Source organism: Lepisma saccharinum, chromosome 8 (assembly GCF_977018435.1).
Source record: "Lepisma saccharinum chromosome 8, izLepSacc3.1, whole genome shotgun sequence".
Classification (NCBI taxonomy): Eukaryota; Metazoa; Arthropoda; class Insecta; order Zygentoma; family Lepismatidae; genus Lepisma; species Lepisma saccharinum.
The window spans coordinates 26,963,864-26,981,696 of NC_139236.1; the positions used below are offsets into that span (position 1 = coordinate 26,963,864).

A 17,833-nucleotide genomic window follows, 5' to 3' on the forward strand; every position below is an offset into this window, starting at 1 on the left:
CTACGAACATGGAGGCGAATCTCTGATGCGTTGTTTAAAGAAATGGCCTGTATGTGATTGGTTAACGAAGTTGTGTGGAAGCCCACCTGTGGCTGCAGAGCATCATATCAAAGGAATAATTTTCGCTAATCACAGGGTACGTAGGAAGTCTGGTGGAATGTAATGTTACCGGTATGTCGTACCGGTTATTAGCTTCAGAGATCGGCAATGTATTTCTTCTTTCTTTCCCGACGTAATGATGCAGCACTAGAACAGGTTGGAGAAAGTAGGGGAGGGGATTGTTCTTTGCTTGTTAGTAGGGTAAAATTTTGTACAAAAAGAGCTCTAAAAGCGAATTCATAGATTTTTTGCTACATTTATTCTCCATGATGCCCTCAGAGCCAAAACACGCTTTTGCCAACGAACCGATGAATCTCCTGGAGATTCCAGCAATCCAAGATGATTGAAAATACGAATGGCTGCTGAAGGGATTGCCCCAAAATCAGGATTTCAAATTATCCGATATCCATTTTGAATGCAACTGATGATAATAATAATAATAATAATAATAATGATAATAATAATAATTCCCTTATTTAGCGGGCGAGGTTCAACCGTAGACTGCTCTGCCACCTAACCCTTGCCATGAGCTACATAAGAAAATATAAGTATATAGTATAATATGATAATATATGAATACAGATGAAAAGCTTGATTACACTAAAGAGAAATAAAGAATTTCACATTACCTACAAATACGAACATACTCGTTACAGTAATATTAGCCATAATCCGAATATGCGGATAGTACGGATATCCCGATAATCTGAATATGCAGATTCTTTGGATATTCAGATAGTATAGATTTGATGAAGGGTTTGTAGAAAATCCATACATTGAAATACGAAAATGAAGAATAAAAGAATATGTGGATAGCCCGTAAAGCGAAATAAACGACAAAACTGTCCGGATAATGCACACATTCGGATATGTGGACAATTCAGATAATCCGGATATCGAATATCAGAATATCCGTTATCTGAATATTTTAAATCACAACTTCGCCTCACGGGTGCATTCAAAACAACCTCAAACCTGGCTCTTCTAATAATTGCGGGCCTACAGCCTATTGAAATTGTCATTAAAACTAGAGCATCAGAATATTACTTTAGAAATGGACAAGAGGATGAAATCTGTAACCTAATTGGAATGCCCCCTGCCACGGTACCAGCAATTCATCACCACTTGTTTAGCGTCTGGCAACAGGAATGGACACAAGCTACGCAAGGAAGGAGACTTCACAGCTTCCTTCCAAACATAAAAGAGCGACTATCGATGGACTATTTCCACCCCACGAGAGGTCTCATACATTTCCTAACGGGACACGGTCCCTACGGTCAACACCTAAATAAGCACAACCTCAGACAGACTGATAAATGCCTGAAATGTAAAACCGAGACGGACACACCGGAACCTAAAGCCTTCTTTTGCCACACATCGAACAAGCAAATCGAAGATTTAAGACAAAAGCTACCAAACTTCAACACGTACCAGTTAATAAGAAATCCCGAGCACTTTATATTTACTAAACGACTTAACAAACCTGGTGTTGAAAGAGGAACTTTCCCTCTTCAAATCCGGCATCACTTATCTCCCTCCGGAATGTAATATACCCCCCAGAAGATCACAATGAATCCACCTTCGACAAACTCAACAACAACAACAGGACATCCCTCCTTCGGACTAAGATCATCAAGAGGATAATGAAGCAGAACCTCCCACAGGAACATCAAGAAGGAGACACTAATACACAAGGCAGTGATACGGCAAAAAGAAAAAAGGTTACGCCTCCCCGGAGAAAGGCAAAGGATATCACTGCAAGGACTCTACCCAGGAACCAACCGAATTTAACCCAGATTTTTCTTTTTCGTTTCTTTCTTAAACTGTAATCTTACAACCCCTTCTTTATTCTCGTTACTAAACACTCTGCAAACTCCTCTCACTGATTCTTGACAATTCTCCATATTTCCACTACCGAACATACTAAAGTACCCGATACTTCCCAGGAAATCCCTCCCTACCTCTTTCCTTCCTGATGATGTCCCGGGTACCAACCGTCGTACCGACGTTCATCCCAGTCCGACCAACTCTTGCTGGTCTCCCGCCAGTCTCCCTGCACCAAGCACCACTCGTTCTTTCATATCCCTTCCTAGTATTAATACTTACATCTCAAAGCCAGTAATACTCTCACTATCTCAAACATAACATACTAGACCCTGCTTAACATTCATAGAATCGTGTTAATGTCCATCCCTCATCTCATTCATCAACATTAATGCACACGACACACAATAAAACTTATCCTAACAAAACATTACCCACCCAATTACAAACTTATGTAATTTCGTATCCGTATTCATAAATAATATTCATGTTAAACACTAATACATATTTACTTCCTACTATTACTAACCTTTATCTTGTAGAATGATGTAAACCCAACTTTGTTGAGGAAAACCGAACAAATTTGGTTCTTCACACTGGGGCATTCATGCCAATGGCACAGTGAATTATTGTAATCAAAAATGGAAAATAAAGGATGAATCAATGAAAAACGGGGGAATCCGTAAAAATTCGCGGAACTGACGCCCTGGGTTAATTTTCAGGTACCAGGGCATAAGCGCATAGTTTGACTACTTTTTGATCCATCTGTACATAAAATAATAATCTTTCTATGTAACCATATTTTGTATATTGTTTAGGAAAATAAAAATTACTTTTGTCCACTTTTGTCCATTCATTTTAAATCCGGGTAGAAAATTATTCAATATCCGGATAAAATTTTATCCGGGTTTGACCATCCCTACTCAAAACCTAAAATTCTCTGCTGCACCTTAGGCAGACGCCAAACAGGGCAGCTGCTTTCGAATTTTCCTCTCTTTTCGGGAATCGGTATGATATTTCAAAATCTGAAAAATTTAATGAGCTTAGAAAGTCTTTCCGAGCAGTCATGTGAATCTTCGTGTGGTTTGCTTTCGTTGTTGTTTAGATATTGTCAATTTAGACTCGAAATGAGAGGAAAGTTCGAGAACAGCTGCTCTAGCGTCGGCCAAAAGTTCAGCCAAGCCTTAAAGTTTGTCCAAACATTCAAATTTGGTGTCAATTTCTATGTTTTAGAGTTCGTAGAATCTGAAAATTATATCAGAAACAGCGTCAGATATGTGTGAATAATTTGTACAAGCAGACGATACCTGGTGGAGGCACATAGTGGTTCGGATCCCCGATTAGCCTTACTGTGCATACAGTGGACTTAAAACACGAACTCGATAATTGGAAGGTTTTAGAAGAACTAAACATGGCTTTTTATGCATCGTACAACTTTGCTCCTTTTCACCCTACTTTTTCAGTTTTTCTTTCTAAGAATTCCACTGAGTATAACACGCTACGAAACCAGAGGTCCAAGGTTCGGACATTAGACAGGTATGGTTGTATCATGTCTGTCCCATCGCCATTCTTTCGGCTCATCATTCATCCTCATCGTCGCATTTAACCCAACAGGTAGAAAAGCGGCGTAATATAGAAATATATAAATGATTGATTTGGTTTATTTTACTTCGCTTTTCTGACACTTTTTGGCTAATCGTGAAGATGAAGATGACAATGAGTGAGGTGAAATTGATGAGAGGACCATCATAAAGAACACACACGACCAGTCCGGGATTCGAACCCAGGACCCCTGGCATCGTAATGCACCTTGTTATCCACTGCACAACAAATATAAACAGAAAATGCTTGATAAGTTATTTGCTTCTCCACAACTCATGATTTTATTATAAGTGTTATTCGCTGTATGACTAGGGATTAATTATATTTGTATGTCTAGCCAACCTAGCCACCTAAGCAGCAGCAGCTTCCGCATTTGCAGGTGGAGGCTAAATGAAGAAAAATCACAGAAAGTCAGAAATATATACAGATTTGTAACATAATAGTTATAGAGCATGCAGATGGCTGTAAAAACAATTGCTACATACCTAGTTTCCTTCCTTAATTGAAACGTGGTTTATTCTTCATTATGCATGAGATCAACCACCCTGTGAGTCGAACCCAGGATCTTGTGTGGTAGTCAGACTTTCTTTTAGAATGCCAATATGTTGGATATTTGGTCGATCAGTCGATTCTGATCCATTGTTTCCAGAGGAAGACAATCTGGCAGCTTCTCATTCGACATTTTACTCGCGATGTAGGAAAACAAGATCACAAACACTTCGTGATGCTATCTTCTCGCGTTTACAGAAGTTTACCACCGCTCGGACAACAAATCCTAGTTCAAACTGACAGATATCAACTGTCCACCAAATCAACAGATGAACCGACCGCTTCGATGTTTCTCCGTATTTTCAGAAAGTGGTCTTTCCCTCCTTGCAGGGCAGGTCATTAGCAGGAGGGTTGATTACATGTGAGAAGAACCACTATGTCATTCAATCCCGCGCCGAAAAAGGGACAGACAATAGAATTCTGTTCTTGGAATTTGAAACTCATGGGGATATCTTTTCTGAACCATAAAATAATTAACGCAGAAAGTTCTAGCCACCCGTAGCTAAATCTTCCTGTTTGTGTCGTCCTTTCGGCGCCCATGGAGCCAGTGCAGGGCCAGATGAAGAGAAAGTGCAGGTTTTGGGGGGATCCTGGATCTGTTATGCAGCTGGGAGGAAAAGTGCATTTTCAATAGGTCTCAAACTTCCCTGACCGGGGCGGACCACAAAACCATTAACTGCATCCCTCCCAATACATCTGTTTGTGTTCAACAAGCAAAAATAAGGGAAATAAGAAAGAAATGCCTTGCTTGGGTTCGTGCTACTGAAAATTGAAGAAGTGTTTCAAACTCCAAGCAAAATTTACTGAATTATTATTTTGCAATATTTGTCATCAAAGTAAAATTTCCAGCAAATACAGAACAGTTTCCCGGGGCCACGTGGACGTTTGCTGGGGCCAGTGCCCCCGCGTGCCCCCCCTAACGACGTCCCTGCCTGTGGGTACCCGAAGATTAAATTGATTAAATAGAAATTTGGTTTTAATTTACCATTGATGATTTCATGCAAAAAATCATGTGTGCTAGTTCGCGACGAGTGTTTTGTGGCTTCATATTCGAAACAGGCTTAATATCTATTTTACGGAGGTGTCTCAAAGAAGATTATGGCTATAATGGCGAGAAAAAAAGCTGAGGATAGAATGAATCCTGGAAAGATTAGTTTTAAAAGCCATATAGGGGAACAACATTCAAGAATAGGAAATCAAAAGATTTTGAAAAATGTTAATGCTAATGGAGTCCCGGGTTCGAATCCCAGCCTGTGTAATTCTCTGAGAAATTTGTGTTCTGTGCTGTCCATGTCTGTTTGTGATTGTCCCTGCATCAATTTCATCTTATCACCATTCATCCTCATCTTCGCTATTAGCCATTAGTGGCAGAAAAGCAAAGTAACAATTGAATCCCTACATCCATTCTCATGTGCTGCCCTCTTCATATTTAGCAAGAAGCTTCTCGACAGCTGCCGTTAAAGAAGCTTTTTTCCCAAAGAACAAATTGGCGTTCTCCCTGCAGGGAATGCGAATTTTTGTTGGCCGGGAGGGAAGCCATAGGATGCAGTAATAGAATTTCTCAAAACACTGGCATGGATAGCAAGCCCTTGGCTTCTCCTTTTTTTCCTTAATAGGTTTTCACTTGGGGATGAGAAAAGTGGCACTTAACAACACAGGACAAATGCACTCTTTAGTCTTTTTTTAGGTGAAATACAGAATTAATATAAATAGAAAACGCTAATAGTTGATATGATGTATGAGGAATTCATGACACTAACTGCATGCAGGATACATACCCGCCAAGGGCGACTCTGCAATAACTGCTGCAGAACAGAAAATGTTTTGTTGGAATTTTAACAACATTAACATCAATAGATATTCCTAGGTAGCTATTAGATGTTCTAGCAGCATTCATAGCTAGCTATTAGATGTTCTAGCAGCATTCATAGCTAGCTATTAGATGTTCTAGAAGCATTTCTAGGTAGCTACAGGCCAGTAGCCAGGCAGGGACCAGGGGGGCTGAGCCCCCACTGGAACTGCCATCAGGTCCCTTGCCATTAGGTAAAACTATTTTGTATAATTTGTTTGCAGCGAAGAGTGAAAATGTAGACAGCTTACAACTTTAAGGATAAATCCACAGAACATGAACAACAGCTATTACATTCGCTCATCTTGTTTATGAGCACAAGTCTAAGTAGCTGCAAGTATTTAGAAGATTATCTAGACTTAGTAAGTTCTTTCATAGGGGAGCTTCTTTATCTGTACCTTCACTGCCCCTGTTGTGGCCTCCATTTATTCAGAAATCTCTGACTGTCATCATGCAAATTTCCTTCCCACCTGCATCAAAGGTCAAGAGCTCCCAAGTTTTGGGAATGAGGGGAGTTTCATTGATTCGGCCTACTGTACGCACTGTGATTGAATGTTGTACATTTTTTTGTGTGATATAGATATCTATATCATCTAAAGCAGTATGGAGTGTGTAAGGGATGATTTTCAGTAATAGTCAATTAACACTTCAAGATATATTTTAAAAGATGTAGAAAAATGTAATATTTGTGTGATATTTATAAATTTTATGTAACGTAATAACCCCTTCCCCCCCACACACACATAATTTATCTTCATTTAATACTTAAAATTTTGAAAAATGCAATTGGTTTACAAAACCCCCCTGATAACTCGTGAGCCACCCTGGAGATCATTTCTAGCTACGGGCCTGGGTAGCTATTAGATGTTCTAGCATTCACAGGTAGCGATTAGATGTTCTAGCATTTGTAGGTAGCTATTTGATGTTATAGCATTTGTTGGTAGCTATTGGATGTTCTAGCATTCCTAGTAGCTATTTGATGTTCTAGCATTCCCAGGTATCTATTAGATGTTCTAGATTGATTAGATGCCACCCAGCGGTCCCTTGGTCAGCGAACCACCTGACTTCCTATCACCTACATGGAAAATTCTATCCCATCATTTATTCAATTTTTTTCATAAGGTTCCATCAGACCTGCATGGCCTGCAGATCAGAGCGTCATTGCCATTGACATTACTGGTTTGGAATATTGTTACGTTTAGGACTCAGTTATGATATACCGCCCTCTCGGCTGAGATCCACCCCTCCATTCTTTTAGATGGACCTAAAAGAAATCAGTAAGGATGGAAAAGATTGGATTGATCTTGCCTAGGATAGAGACAGATGGAAGGCTTGTGTTCCTGCAGCCATAAACCTTCGTGTTTAAGAATGCTAGAGAGTTAATTAGTGTGATTGTAGCCTCAGTTTGTTTCCGGCTTCAAGCTCATTTGCAAAATATAGGATTACTTTGTATGAAATTATAAATTTAATTTTCTTTTTTATTGAATTGCGTATTTCATCCTTGTATTTCAAGATCATTTAGCTAATTCTAATTTGCATTTTATTGCTAAAGTTTTACTTTGAAAAGTACTTATAAAGATCAATGTGGTATTTGAAAAAAATCCAGTGAAGGGAAAAATTTCAGTAACTTCTTCCGAAGCATCATTCCCCAGCCAAGGCTAAAGTATGAAACCCAGAGAGAGAGGAAGTATCTGTAGTATCCATGGGATAAATTCCTCCTCATCTTTCTGTCAATTAACCCCACCCTGCTTATAATGTACAATTGTGCTGTGTTAGGATAGGAAAGAGTAGGCGAGAAGGAAAAGTGTTATTAGCACAGCTTGTCCTCTCACCACATTGGATTTCAACTTGTGCTTACATTTTCATTTCCTTATTCCGTACTCTTTTCTTACACACCACATTATTATTATTATTATTATTTGTAAAATCAGTTAATGTTGTTTGCAAAGTCACTTAATCAAAAAATCCCTCATGGGATGATACTTTAAGTGCCATCAGGTGGTGACAGGGGATGCTTGCATATGCACACTCCTTGTCTTCAGGTCCTAATCTCCTTAAGCACAACAATTTCCATATCAATAGTAATAGTAATGCATGAAAGCAAGTATATTATAGTGCATATTGTAATAAGATGATCTGCTTTGTATTTTGATGCCAATAGACATGTTCAAAGTGTAAGATGATATAAAGTCCTGTTCTTTCGGTTTTTTTGCCTATGTTAATCTTTCTGTATATTACTGTCGGATTTCACTGTCAATGTTTGGGTTACATGCTATTATTATAAATTGCATAAGTATTAACAATACAGTCTGTTGCGTATGGATCAGCGCACGTTGCAGTATGCATGATTGATAAATGAGGATCTTTCTTTCCATAATATATCTCACACCCCTCATGCTAAGTTGGGCCCCATGCACACTCCCAGATTTCAGATTCTGACACCACCATGAGTGCCATTATATGTCAGTATGGGACTTATTTGTTTTTTGAAAACTGTAAATGTTTTGTGCTAATACTTCATTACTCATTACTTCAATCTTTGCAGGAATGCCAAAGTTTGCTGGAGGAGAATAGAAGGCTTCAAGCAAATGTATCGAGTCCTCATAGTTTGCTGGACAGCCACCATTCGCTAGATAGAAAGACTACAGGGCAAATGGTGGACAGTGTAGTAATTCAAAGACAGCTCAGCACATGTACCTGGCAGCTAGAAAGAGTAAGCACTATTTTACTACTTACATAAATAAAAATATTTCTTGCAGACTGACTCTGGGAAAGGATTGGGAAAAATATTTTCCTTTCATTCTTAAAAAGTGGTAAAGCAAGAGTTTTTTTTTGTCATATCATCCACTGAGAATGTAAATGTTCTATGTCCAAATTTTCATTTTTTCAGGAGAGCCCTTTAAAGTTTGACATGGTATTTTTCTTGGATCTTTGTCACTATTGCACTGAAAGTTTGTATCATTGCAAAGGCTGATATATTGAAGCATCTCTAAAAATAAGTAGGTTAGGTATTTATGCTGTAATTAATTATTGAAATTTCAGATAGAACAATTTTACGCAACACTAGTTTTGATTTGAGAGTGCCATTGTTCTATCTACCAGATAGATCCTTGCAGTCTGGAAACGAGATTGAGATAAAACTTCAACTACTTGGATTCATCTATTATTCAAAATTTTTGTTTGTTAACACCAAAAGAAAGAACCGAAGACCACTACTATTGCTAAGCAGCTCCCAAAAGTGACTGAGGTTAGAATGCAAGTGGTTTATCTCATATTCGGATGGTGCTTGTTGTTGGTTGAGGAAATTGACATAAGGTGTCATTTGCTGTTGGAGTTTGCACTCTCGTGGCTTCTTCCAAATTCTGCACATGGACCAAAAAGACTCTCAATATATGAATGAGATGAAACCACTGCATCCTAAATAGACCACAGCCAAAATATCTCTATTTGTTTACAATTTGGGTATAGAGCATTTGCATTCTCAATGGACGATGTGTAAATTTAGTATAAAGTGTATGTTGTTGGTGGGTAGGCATAGGAAGGGGAATCTATGGGCAGTTAAAGCCAAAATTCTCCTTCCAACCTAAAGTCTCTGCCTAACACTGCCGGATCTACAAACTGCAAAACCCCGCAGTGTGGAGGAGCCCGGAGACAATTAAGCCTTTGGGGGGGGGGGCCTCAGCCACCGACATCATAGAGGGTTGCATATGTAAAAAATGAACGTAGTTACTCAGGGGTACAGAAACGAATACAATATATACAGGTAAAGTTAAAGTTCCCTATGCACATAGCACTGTGGCATGAAGGCACATTTATGGTATGTTGGCCTCACATATTTTCGATGTCGGCCATCTTGGAGGAGATGTGATCAGCATAATGCTACGGCCCCATTTACCCCCCCTTCTTTCCCATACCATTTGATTTGAGGCTGGGTGGATCCTAGAGCTGCTTTTTGAGGGGGACAAAGCCAGGAAAATTCCTACCTTAGATCACCCACGCTGGGTTTCCCGCATGGCAGTGAAACTAGAATGAAATCATGCTAGAATTTCACGAGAAACACAGTGGTGAAGGTTTCTTCAACTTTTCTTTAATCCGGAAAAAGTTACGACTGCATGATAATAACAAATGTATCATTTTCCAGGTGTGAGAAAACAGTGTCATATATATATATATCAATATGGCAGACATCCACTAGGAACACACCAATGTGATTCCCCCTAAGACTAACCTGTTTCTATCATGACCAATTGTAGCCAGCCTAACTCCTTTACTTTTTATAGGGTGTGTTAAGGGACTTTTGAATCACCCTCTAGGGGCTATTATATGTGACTTTGTCAACGTGAGATCAAGAATTACAAACACGCACATACATTATATATATATATATATATATATATATATATATATATATATGTGTGTGTGCGAGTAAAGGTACGCAGGTAGAGGTAACTTTGGTAATATTTTGCGGGGGCCCAAGGTTTGTAGATCCGGCACTGGCCTAACATCAAGCACCTTGAAAAATTGCAACATGTAGATTTTTAAACTTATTTTAAAGCAACCAATCTTCTGATTTAAACTCACATGGGGCGCGGATTAATAAGTTTCCATGCAAGATGTAGCTTCTCAAATTATAACTTAACTAATATACCTAGGTATAGCTATTTAAAAAGTTTGCTTTGGTTATACGGTTTCTTTTTTTCACTCTCCTTATTTCTGTCAGATTCCTTCATCCTTCACCTTGCTAATAATTGAAGGGCTCGAGTGTAAAACATGGTAAGTGACATTTTGGTCATTTCTGAGTTCATTACGAAAAAACGGTTATTAGAAGCAATACTGTAGATAAGTTGTTTTCATGTTGTATGACATGGCAATTTCACTCTAAAATTGAAGGATGGCACATTTTACTTTGTAACTCAAAAATTACCAAAATGTCACTTACCATGTTTTACACCCGAGCCCTTCAATTTATTAGAGATGAGAGGACATCTATCAACACTAAATAATAGGTCTCAATTTAACATAAGGTGGCTATGCCCACCAAACTCTTCCAAGTTCTATCTAATCATATTGTAAAGAACAATGTACATAAAGGAAAATATTAAAAATTAATTGTAAAATTGTCAGAAATAAATAATATTGAATGTGCATCGTATGACAGAAATTCTCAAGAACAAAATATGTTCAACATTTTTTCTCCAAACAGACAATACATTTTGAAGGAATATTTACTGATCCATGAAATGATGATTCATCTATTAATGTAATCATGTTATTTAAATGTAATGGTTTATTTTAGCATGAGTTTGCATTTATTTCAACATTAGTCGACATAAATTTTATTTGCTGCATAGTCATTCCATATCATTTCAACCAGGCCATGACACTGACCAACACAGATCTCCATGATATTTTGAATACTTCGAGTCAATGCCCGTAGCCTCTTTAATTTTTCTTCTATGGGTGATTTAGTTTTACAGTTACAGGAGGTTCAAGTTATCTGTGTTTTTGTACTGTTGCAAGAAATTAGTGCTGCAACGAGCGTTTTTCACTCGAGTGGCAAATAGTTCCCATGGGCAACATTAGATGGCACATAGAATTGATAGTTCTTTCGCTCGAGCAAAAAACAACGGAATGAGCGAAATACACTCGAACTCTTGAACCATATTAGTAAACTTATTTCCATAATTTGTCTATGGTAGTGGGCCCTCAAATATGGATTGTGAAGTAAAAAACTAAGTGAAATTGAAAAATATGTGAACATAATCATCACCTCCATGTTAAAATGCAGTTTTGTGTATCTTACCGAGATATGTGAAAATAAAATAGATGATTATGGCCTGAAACTATGTAGACTGACATGTTTCTACGATTATTTTCACATTGAAATGATATTCGATTGAATGTTATAACTGCATTTTATTATTTCGCAGAATATAATTATCCTTTTTGGTAAATGAACACTTACTTCTTGCACGGTGATACAATATTTGTAATTACTTAGGCAAGTGTCTCAGCATGTGTATCCATTTTTCGTTTTGGTCTGTAGATATTGCATACTTTCATATGATAATAATAATAATAATAATATATCTTTATTGAGCGAGCGAGGTTCAGCGTACGCTGTTCTCCCACCTAACCCTTGTCAGAATACAGTCTACAGTTACAAAAGGTATATATGTCCAATAAGAAAAAAAGAAACAAAACCAAAAATAATAATAGTAAATAAGAAAGATGAAAGAAAAACGTATGGACAATTTGAAATCAGATAAGAACTGTAAAGATACAATTAATGAGTATATGTATACACATAAAACTAAATTCTAAATACAATTTTAAGTATATATATATAGGCACACACACATGTACACGTAAATGCATATTTGTTAATATTTGATGGTGCAAAAATAGAAATATTTGACATGAAGTAATACCAAATTCTTACATTGACATTAATACATTGTGGGATGTATTTTTATTCGTGTGTGCTCCTAGATTCAAACTGTTTACATAGTAGATAGTCCTTTGCTGTGGATTTAAGAGCATGCAATGTTGATTGGTTAGTTATTGTTATGGGTAATTTATTCCAGATTGAAACTGCATTTACCGAGAATGATGATTTGAAGGAGGCGGTACTGTAATGACATGTAAAAAGTTTGTTATGCCCTCGTGTGAAGTGTGAGTGTATTTGAGTGCCTATTTTAAGTTTTCTAAATAGATAATCTGGTTTACTTACTTTCAAAATTTTGTTCATGAAGGTGATATAGTGCAGATGCCTTCTTCTGTCCATTGTTAATATTTTCTTTGTGTTCAAATGAGGCAGGATATGTATATATTTTCTTATGTTCAATGCAAATCGTATACAAGAATTTTGCATCACCTGAATTTTCCTTTTATCTCTGACTGAGACCCCAGGACCATAAACTACATCACAGTAATCAAAGAGTGACCACAATAAGAGCTTAACAAGCTTCAGTTTAACTTTTTCTGTTAGATAATTTTGAGACCTATATAAATTTCTGAGAATGTAGAATGATTTTCTACACAGTCCATTGATGTGTTCTGTCCAAGTAAGAGAACTATCAATCACCAAACCCAGGTTTTTCGATGTTGTTTTATGCGGTATGCACGTCCCACGTATCTTTAAGACTATGTCATTATACTTGTCGTTCGTAATTGTTTGTCTGTTCCCCAGTAACATATATGTGGATTTTTTGGGATTTAAAATCAGTGCATTGGAATCACACCAGGTGGAAATTCTTTTTAATTCATCGTTGAGGACCATAACATCACGTCTAACTGTAATTGGCGTGGTAGGTAGGTATATCTGTGTGTCATCAGCATAGAAATGATATGTACATGTTTGTATTACTCTCGATAAGTCTGCTGTGTATAAAGTAAACAATAGTGGCCCCAATATTGATCCCTGAGGCACCCCAGTTTTTATTGGCACAGATTTTGAAAATGATAGTGGAGTGCCAGGCATTTGTACTTTCTGGTGTCTGTCTGTAAGATACTAGTTGAACCACTTGATTGCTAATGGCTGAAGTTATAATATCTGAGTTTAGCTAAAAGTAGATCATGCCGTACACTATCGAAGGCTTTGCTGAGGTCTAAGAGGATTAGTATGACTGCATTCCATTCATCCATGAAATGAAGGAAGTCATCTACTACTTTTGTGAGTGCAGTGGCAGTACTATGTTTACTGCGAAAACCTGACTGTAATTCTGGTAATATATTGTTCGCATCAACAAATTTGGTGAGTTGCTGACACACTACTTTTTCAATAATTTTGGAGACAACAGGCAGCAAGCTTATTGGTCTAAGATCATCAAGACTTTGAATATTCTTCTTCTTTGCTAGTGGGATTACGTGAGCTTCCTTCCATATGGAGGGAAATTCTCCAGTGCAGATAGAGAAATTGATGATTTGTGTTAGTGCATGCAGTACAAAGGGAAGCGATAACTTTAACATTTTAACTGTGATTTTATCAGCTCCAGCTGCATTTGAGTGTATACTATGTATTGCCTTATATATGTCCAGTTCTGTTATTGTTTTAATTGTGAAACATAAATCTGTGGTATTCTCATTCTTGTTTGTCATGAAGTAATTGTACTGTTTTTGGATAAGAGTTTCAGAAAAATTGAAGTTCTGTGTAACGCTAACAAAATGGTTGTTTATAACATCTGCATCCCTAAGATTAGATGGAAGGGCATCAATATTATTTGTAGTTTTATCAACAATACCTAAATCTTTTAATTTTTGCCAGGTACCCCGTGTGTTCATATTTCTGCTGTTTATATGGGATGTGAAATATGCTTTCTTTTCCTGCCTTGTAATTGACGTTGTGAAGTTACGGAGATCCTTGTATTGTAGCCAGTCGTGTGGGTTATTTGTTCTTTTAAATTTACGTAAGGCATTATCCCCGAGTTTCATTACTAGTTTTACATTATCTGTGATCCATGGAGTATATTTTTTACCTACCCTTGCCGTTTTAGTAGGTGCATGAATTTCAAAGATGCTGATGATTTTTTAATTAAAATAGTTTATTTTGTCTTCAATATCATGGATAGGTTTCAGCAATTCCCAATCTACGGCTTTCATATCATTTTCAAATTTATCACTATCAAAATGAGAAAAGTCACGATATGTAACGTATTTCATCTGCTTTATGGGCTTCTCACAAACCAACGATACATATGTGAGACAGTGGTCAGAGGTACCTATAGGGTTTTCAACATTCGACCCGTGAACAAGCTCAGTATTATCTATTGCTATGAAGTCTAAGAGTGTCCTACTATTTGCTGTGATTCGAGTGGGTTTGTCGATTATTTGAGTCAGGCCAAATGTGTTAAAAATTGCTTTTAAATACATAGTGTCCGATTCGTGTTTTAAGAAGTCACAGTTTGCATCACCCAGCAGCAAGAGGGTGTCTACACAAGGGTATAGCTCAGAGAGTAGATTTTCTACAATGGAGAGCTTTGTGTACTCTATGTTTGGTGCTCTATATATAATACACACACCTATTCTCTTACTATTATTATTTACAATAATACTGATATATTCAACATCACTGCCATTGTCCAAGTCACTATAACCTACAATGCGAAAGTTCAGTTATGTTTTCATGTAAATGGCAATGCCCCCTCCGGTTATATGCATCCGATCATTTTTCACGATCTGATACCCTGGTAGGTTGATAGATGCCATTGGCGTGTAGGCATCAGTCCAGGTTTCAGAGATTGCGACAATATCAAAATCATGCAGTAATGTAACACACTGTAGTTCATCAATTTTTGGTACAAGAGACCGCACATTACAATGAGCAACGCTAAAATTACCACTTGGCTGCTTTAGACACTCTAGATTTCTTCTTTCACTTTTGTTATGACTTACCATAAAAAATCTTCATTCCATTTTTGGGGCACACGCTTTACCCTTTCTGAGGATCTTAATGTACGAGGTGTATTTATCTTTGAACTCTGAATTTTTTCTACATCACTACCACCATTAACACCATTGCATGCATTTGGCACTTTATGATATATTTCCATGTAACTATCACGAACATCACCACTGCCTGCATCTGGCATTTCTTGAAACATTTCTCTATCACTATCACCACTGTTGCATGTAAGTAGCACTGTGTTGTATTCCACGTTCACTGTAGAGGGGGTTTGTTTCCAAGGGAGAGGGATGGTAGAACAGTCTGTATAATCTTCATTAACTATATCCATGATCCTTTGACAGATGCGACTTTTTCCTCTTCTGTTAAAATGCAAGCCGTGCTGCGTGTGGAGTGCCCTGTCCATTGAGTTAAGATCCAAAAGTTTGATATTTTTGAAGGCTTTACATACTTTCTCTAATTTACGGTTTACTTTGGTAATTTCTGAATTTACACACGAGCTTTTCATTAAGTCATGGCGGTGGGGAATATTTGCAATGATTATGTTAGTGTGATTTAGACTTCGTAAAGTATTTAACAGATTCGGGATGATGGCATCTGCGTTGTTTCTTGAGACGTCATTTGTACCACTTATTATGACCACATTATCCTTTGCACCCAGCGTTTTTGCATCTTCAACTGCTGTTTTTGTGACCTCTTCAGTCCTTGCACTAGGTTTCACAATAGCACTGCAGCACATGTTTGGTGTAAGTCCATGTATTTGTGGAGCTAGATTGCGCCCATGACTGTCTGCATATATGACAATGTTCCTTATGTTGTTAGTATCATTGCCTTTCACACGTTTTAATCCATTGTTACATACTTGTACTTTGTAGCTGCATGCCCGCTTTGTGACGGATTTCTTTATTGGTCCAGATTCTTTGTCGTTGTTGGAAGTTTTTCCTTCCGCAAAGTCTTGTAACACTGAAAACTGATTCTTGTGTACCGGTATTGCACGTGGGAAATTTTTTCCACAATAAGTTCCGCTCGGCAGACGGGGGTTTTTGCAACGCGACGAACGTGATTTAACTACATCACTCCATTTTTCTTGATAAGCACACACAGTTTCTTCACACACTTCATTTTCTTTGAGCAGTAAGAGATCGGCTTCTTGAATCCTTATAATTTCGTTTTTGCTGGCAAGTTCAGCTCGCAGATCTTCGCAGTTTGTGCATGGCAACATTTTTGCTACTTACTTTTCTTGCTTCAGTTTCCTGGGCTCTTCAAATATCTTATTACTTATCGCTGCTCTTCATATACCATATATTCTATAAGATAATGATACTTTTAACCTTATTACCACTAAAACTACAAAATAATTACGAGCTCACTAGGTAGATGTCACACAACCAGAGACGCCATATTTTTTTTTTTTTTTTCTGTGTTTGAGTCATACATAATAATATACGGAATTATTATTTAGAATTGTAATTGCATAGAGTGGTTTCCTTACATGTATGGGTTTTAGGTTAACAGTGCTGCTCATTAGACACTGAAATATGGGAGGATGCCAATCATTCCACTACGAGTGCGGTACAATTGCTTAGCATGCTTGAGCATGGGAGATTCGAACGAGTTTGAGCGAGTGAAAGTGGTTCGATGCAGTACTCTACAAGAAATGATTTTATATATACCGTTCAATAATTCAAAGTGATATAAATGGGCTAAAAATGTTTATTAGATTTTTGCTCTTATGTTTAATAACTAGAATCTATTACTACAACCTATGTACTTTTTTACACCCTGATGTATAGCATGCAACCCTAAATTGATCACCCCTTGTCAACTTGTCAGATCAAGCTTAATATGGCAAGCTGGATGTATAAGCAAACTATCGTAAGCTTGTGTGCTATCTGGAAAGGTGACGATGTTACCACTATGCCATCAGGATGCACTGTTTCAATGTATTTTTGATGACAATAATACATCTATTGTTCAGAGGGGAGGGAGTGGCCAATTTATGGTTGCATACTATACATCATGTATTTTTGATACATTTATCAGGGTGTAAAGAAGTACAAAGGTTGTAGTACCCCTATATCACTTTGAATTATTGATGGTAGTTTGTACTACAACTGTCTAGCTTTGAATTATTGGAAAGCTAGATTTGTAAAACTTGTATGTATTTGGGGGATATATTTAGTAGTATTGAATGACTTTTGAATAATTGTGAATGCAGTTTGTAATACAACAAAGCACTTCAAATGATTGAGTAAATCAGTATCAAATTATCCCCAAAATAAACTTTGCCACTTAGTGCTGTCCAGTGTATGGTAAGAGCTGGCTTTACAGTATTTGTTTTTCCAGAAGCTTCAAAGTGGAAGAATATACATGAATTTTAACTTCTCATTGAAGTATAAATGCTCATTTTTTTAAATTGCGTAAATACAAAAAAATATTATTATAATGATGATTATTACTATTGTTATTATTTGTGTAACTCATTTATTATTGTAATGAACAAAGTT

At 37.2% G+C, this 17,833-nt stretch overlaps 1 protein-coding gene across 1 annotated transcript in view; it reads left to right on the plus strand.

Moving 5' to 3' along the window:
- LOC145990887 (uncharacterized) overlaps positions 1–17,833 on the plus strand; it is a 295,884-nt gene that overhangs the window by 263,759 nt on the left and 14,292 nt on the right. Inside the window, exon 4 of the mRNA XM_083126355.1 lies at positions 8,469–8,636. Coding sequence (XP_082982481.1) covers positions 8,469–8,636 — 168 coding nt within the window. The remainder of the gene's footprint in view (positions 1–8,468; positions 8,637–17,833) is intronic.